Here is a 5,834-nt window from a genome sequence, read left to right on the forward strand (position 1 = left end):
AAGTGTCAAAAGTCTACATTTAAATATAAAAAATTAAAACTTAAAACTCTAGCCCTTCAGTGAAGGAGACATAAAATGGTGTGGGTAACAAGAACTACCAAAAAAAAGGGGGGGAGGGGGACAAAATAAGTAAAAAATGTTTGGCCAGTATAAATACTTCCACATATAAAATGGCATCTGATTACATTTACAAGGAAAAAAAGACGAGGATGGAGCATCGGTGAGGAAAAAAAAAAGACCACAGTCTTCTCACTTACACCTATAAGGAAGAAACACATACATACTGAGAAAAAATTTGGTCCTGAATTGTTCTTTTAAAGTCCAGCACAGATTTGAGTTGCGTTTGAATCCTTTAAAGAGTTAAGAATGAAAAAAAGCTGGTGATAATTTTTTGTTGTTTGTAGGAATCAAACATAGCGCCATCTATCTGCTTTTTTTATATTATCCTACACTATTTATCTTAAAAACTGCTCAACAGTCTTATACAGAAATCTTTAAAAGATAGACAGGATAACATGCTATATTAACCCCACCAGTGAAATAATCCAACACCATCACGATTCCGATTAAGAGAAGAAAAAATGTTTTTTTTTTAAAAGCAATCGCCCTCCATTTCCCCTGTACCACATCAATACAGAAACTTTCACGTTTTGTATGTCTCCTTTCCAAAACTTTTCAGTGTCTATGAAGTTCCATCTTACTGGTTTCATATATATATAAGAAGGTGGCCGAGAAAAAGCGCTGCTACCCTCTCCTCTATACGTGCAAATCCGTTTGTTTTATTATTATTTTCCCCATTTCCAGTTCATCTCCTTTCTTTCCCACCCCCCTACCCCCCCTCACGTTTTCCTTCCAACTAGATTCTCAGCCCGTTTCTTAGCACAATTCAATCTTTCCTCCTCTCCCGCCCCCGCCCTCCATCTCCTCCCGCTGTAGGAAAAAGGAAAAAAAGAAAAAGAAAGAAAAAAAAAAACACCAAACTGGAATTTGTAGCAAAGGAAGGCTTCAGTTCTGGCTTGCATGCGCGGGCGCGCAAATCACCCCCTACCAGTCGGGATCTTTCAAGGAAAGAAAAAAGAAAAAAACGTAACTATGCAAAAATTACAACACAATGTAGCACTTCTTCCTTCTTCAGATGAAGTGGGCCGAAAACAACCCCCCAAGGTGTGTAGGATTGTATCTCCTTCTCTCCTCTTTAAAAAAAGAAAGAAAGAAAGAAAGAAAAAGAAAGAAAGAAAACCCACACCAAAAGGGGGAAGAGGGGGAGGAATAGGGAGCCACTCCAAGCAGTCTAAGGAAAAGCAACAACCTGGCTTTTTTTCCTGGGGGTGAGACGTCCGGAAGTGTCCGTTTGTTTGTGTGAGTTGGTTGTGTGCCTGTGTTGTTGGTTTGGGGGTGGGGTAGCAGTGGGGGTGTCTCTTCAAGCAAGGGGTGGAAATGTAGTTTTAACAAAAGAACCATACTTTCCACCCTGCTCCTTCCAGGTCCCCCTTTTCAATCTTTTCGAACAAGTCAGTTTTACGAACCCGGGGTGGGGGGAGGCTGGGGGTGCGGTGTCAATGTGGGGGTGGGGAACACCGCCCAAAAAAAAAAAAACCGCACCGGGAGGGCAGAGAAATCACTCACTCCTCTGGATACTGTAACTTGTTAAGTGGGCGTGGGTGTGCGAAATCTTTCCCCTCACTTCTTTTTATTTTTGTCCTCCCTTCCTTTATCCATTTTCTCCTTCGTGTCTTCTTTTTTTTTTTTCCTCTCCTCTCTGTCTCTCCTTTAAAAAAATTTTTTTCCTCCCGTCCCTCTTCTCTCTCGCTCGCTCTCTTCAGTAAGTGAAGACCAGGTTGGAGATGCTGGACTCTAGCCAGTCCCCCGAGATCATCTCACTTACCTCCGGGGTGCAGTAGTCCGGGAATTCAAAATGTGAGCCTGAGCCGGGCTCGAAATTAAAATCCAGGTCCCGGTCCAGCACGGAGGTGGAGCTGAAGCTGCCCAGAGACATGCTCTCAAAACTTGGGCTGGGGTTCAGGTCCAGCAGGTCGTCCTCAAACTCCTCATCCGAGGAAGAGGAGACGGAGGATGAGGAGGAGGGGGAAGAGGAGGAGGAGGACGAAGAGGACGAAGAGGAGTGGGAGTGCGCCGTGGAGGGAGTGGGCGACGCGGCCCGCAGGCTGGCGTAGCTGCGGTGGTCGGCCGGGGAGCCGCCGTCCTCTGGGGACGAGGCGGCGCTGCCGCGGAGGCTGTGCCCGTCGGGCGGGCAGCCCGCACCGCCCTCTTCGTACAGGCTGCCCGCGTCGCTGCTCTCCTGGCCCCCGCTCAGGCTGGGGCTGGAGGGCACGGCCCCGCTCACGGGGGACGAGGAGGTGAGGCCGAACATGTACACGCGCTTCAGCTTCTTCTCGGCCAGGTGTTTGCTGGAGGCCGAGAGGGAGGAGGAGGCCGAGGAAGAGGACGAGGCCGAGGAAGAGGACGAGGCCGAGGAAGAAGTGGAGGAGGTGCTGGTAGTCCGGGACTTGTAGAGCGAGTGGTGGTCAGCAGGGGCGCCCAGGGGGAGCAGGGCAGCAGCGGCCGCCGTCTGTTCCGGGCCGAAGGAGGACGAGGAGGAGGCGGAGGCTTTGCTGCTACCGCCGCCGCTTCCCAGGATCAGCTTGGCATGAGGTTTGCCGCCTCCGCCACCCGCGCCGCCGCCGGACAACTTGGAGCCGCAGCTCTTTTTCAACGCGGGTTTGGAGTTGGCGCTGCTGCTGCTGCTGCTGCCGCCGACGCCGCCGCCTCCCCCGCCTCCCGAGCTGCTGCTGCCGCTGCCGCCGCTGCCACCGCCGCCGCCGCCGCCGCTGACCTTGTCTCCTTTCTCCCCGGGCTTGGAGGAGGTCGAGGAGGAGGTGGAGGAGGAGCTGGAGCTGGCGTTACCCGACTTCACCTTCTTCCTGGGCCGGTACTTGTAGTCTGGGTAGTCTGCCATGTGCTTGAGGCGCAGCCGCTCCGCCTCCCGAATGAAAGGGATCTTGTCGCTGTCCTTGAGTAACTTCCATCGCTTGCCCAGCCGTTTGGAGATCTCGGCGTTGTGCATGTCTGGAGACTGCTCCATGATCTTTCGCCTCTCGATCTGCGACCACACCATGAAAGCATTCATGGGCCGCTTGATATGCCCGCTGGGGGTCTTGCACCAGCTTGGGTCATCCGCCTTGCCGCCGGTGGAGGCGGTGGAACCCGGCGTCGGGGAAGAGGCGATGCCCAGCTCGATGCTGGCCCCGGAGTCGGAGGTCTCGCCGGCCAGGAGCGCTTCCGTGTTCTCCGCGTTGTTCGTCTGCTGCACCATCTCCCCGGCTCAAGCTCACACACTGACGGCGGCAGCTGCACGATCGCTCGCCAGGGTCCCCCCCCACCCTCCAAAGTACCCAAAACGAAATACACCACACCCACCCACACACACACCAAAAAGGAGAAAAAATGGGGCGAGTGAGGTGAGGGGAAACCTCAACTTCACGGGAGAGGTGGTGGTGGAGCGAGTGGATAATGAAAGTCCCGAAGAGATGCCCTCCCGCCACCCCTCCCCCCCAAAAAATACTCAGTCCCTTGATGAGGAGTTGTAGTTCCAGGCAAGCTCTTCTCTCACCGTGGTGCCGTTGGCTGTCTCCCTCGCTTTCTGAAAATCTGGAGACCGCCTTAAAGTGGAGAGTAGTTTCTTTAATGCTGGTTGCTGAATCGTCCAATGCAAGTTTTTTTTTTTTCCTCCTCCTCCCAGGCAGTGTTATTTTTTTTCACCCTGCAGCAGTTGATTCCAGTTCACAAGTGCCCTCAGCGCTCAAGAAAGCAACATAGTCTGTATTACTTAGTCTCTTTCCGACCATGCAAAGCAAAAAAGAGTCTGACTCCAGGACTCGCTTCTGTGGGCGGAATCAGTATTAAGGAGTTTGTGCAATTATTTGGTTGCGAGGTATTAAGCCAGAAAAAAGTACTCGTGCAACAGAATGGCATTAATAAATGTATGCTTTTTCCCCTTCTGCAAAAAAAGGGAGCTAATTATAGAGTTCCTTCTCTTCTTCCCTATGCACACCCTTAAAGAAAGAGAGAGAACGAGAACTAGAGACACCGGGGGAGTGAAATTGGCCTCTTCCCCTCACACACTGTTTCCCTTTCTGCAGCTTAGAGCAGACCCCAATTCCGCCTCGCGCCTCTTTATCCTTTCACTGTCTTTACCCCAGCCAATCAGCCGCTGTAACCAACGCTTCCTCGTGCCAAACCCCACCCCCAAAGTTCCCATTGGCTTGGAACCCGATGCAATAATAATCACCGCGTGCAATGAGAAGCTCCAAATCTGACCTCATTCCAATTTACAGAGCAAACTTTTTAAAAGGGCTAGAAGTACAGCTGAGATTTTTGCTGCTTCTTTTTCCTTTTGCATTTTTTTTTTGCGCGCAAGCTTGCGTGTGTGTGTGTGAGTGTGTGTGAGTGAGTGTGTGACTGTGAAGAGGATGTTAATGCTTGAAATTATTAAGAGGAGGGAGGAGGGAACTTATTCTTACCATTATGTTAGATAACAAGGGGGTTGGTAAGTGGGGTGGGGAGAAGAGGGGGGCGCGATGTGCAACGCTGTAAATGGAAGCTTTCTACTTAAAAGCCAAGTGATCATTTGTATTAGGTCTTTTCAGCACTGGAATAAAGAATCAGCCTGGAGTGTAAAATCTGTTCCTCGCAGGGAGAAGCTCCTTCATAAAGGCGGGGGGGGGGGGTTGGCAAGGGAAAAGACAATAATAAATTGATTATATTGAAAACCATTAAGAAAGTGGCACCCAGACACCTGTCATCACCATTATTTTAACAACTCTAGGTATGGCACAGATGTGGATGTATTGTGTAAATCCTCTCAGAACAATTTGCATGCTGTTTGTAAAAGGCAGAGAGGTGGGATTTTTGTAATAAGTGTATGCTTTCTTAACCAAACAGGTTAAATATGGTTATTTAATGATTTTATCTCCCAGATAAATCCTCGATAACCAAAACAGAGGAGCTTTCAGCCACATTCAGTTGGAACACATTAGAGTTCCTATATAATTAACTCTATGGGAGAAATTTCATTGAGTTTTGCACAGGATAGAAATGAGTAAGAAATACGGGTCACTTTCCATTTATTCTAAATGTTCCTACTTCATACACATCTTCCTGATTCAAGGTCTTCCCTCCCCCACTCCCCCCATCAATTAATTGCTTGTTTATTCCAAAGTCAAAGATAGCCATCCAAAAACACTAGCAGATTTTTCAACTGGTTAAAACTAAGGATGAGAATTAAGGAAGAAAGTGATTATAATGAGTAAATGTGAAGCCACCTAGGGACAGTACTCCCTGCCACTTCATTTCACTAATTGTAAAGAAAACTGGAAAGATGTAAAATATATTGTTTGCTACAGATCATATGACAGGGATGCCTATTAGGCAACCATAGACTAGTAATGAACAAATATCACTGCAGTCACAAGAATTATTACTAGTCCAGAGTTTGAAAGTAAGAATTCTAATTATAATTATTCTACCACAGCAATTACTATTACAGGTAAACTCATTTGCTACATGGCAATTGTAGGCCAGGCTATTCCAAAGGCCTATGAGCCAGCCACTTGATTAAGGTTGAACTCACCTTAGAAAAATGGATTTTTATCCCTCCTGTTAAACTTGTTAAATATGTCAGATGGCAAAATGGATTGGGGTGCCAGAATTAACACTAACCTGTATTTTGCATCATGAGAGGAACACTTTATTGACCTATAGTTGTCATGATTATATAATGTTCTCAGGAGAGGGAAATGCCATTGTCATATAATTGCATTGATTTCCAGCTAAGA

The 5,834-nt window shown here is 48.2% G+C and overlaps 1 protein-coding gene across 1 annotated transcript; it reads right to left on the minus strand.

Annotated features, from left to right (window-relative positions):
* Positions 1-939: 939 nt before the first annotated feature.
* On the minus strand, positions 940-4,411 carry SOX4 (SRY-box 4). Its single transcript, XM_027838540.1, has one exon. The coding sequence runs from the start codon at positions 3,311-3,313 to the stop codon at positions 1,820-1,822; it is 1,494 nt and encodes a 497-aa protein (XP_027694341.1). The 5' UTR covers positions 3,314-4,411; the 3' UTR covers positions 940-1,819.
* Positions 4,412-5,834: the final 1,423 nt, after the last annotated feature.

The sequence above is a fragment of the Vombatus ursinus genome, unplaced genomic scaffold (genome assembly GCF_900497805.2).
Source record: "Vombatus ursinus unplaced genomic scaffold, bare-nosed wombat genome assembly UNPS02000577.1, whole genome shotgun sequence".
NCBI lineage: Eukaryota > Metazoa > Chordata > Mammalia > Diprotodontia > Vombatidae > Vombatus > Vombatus ursinus.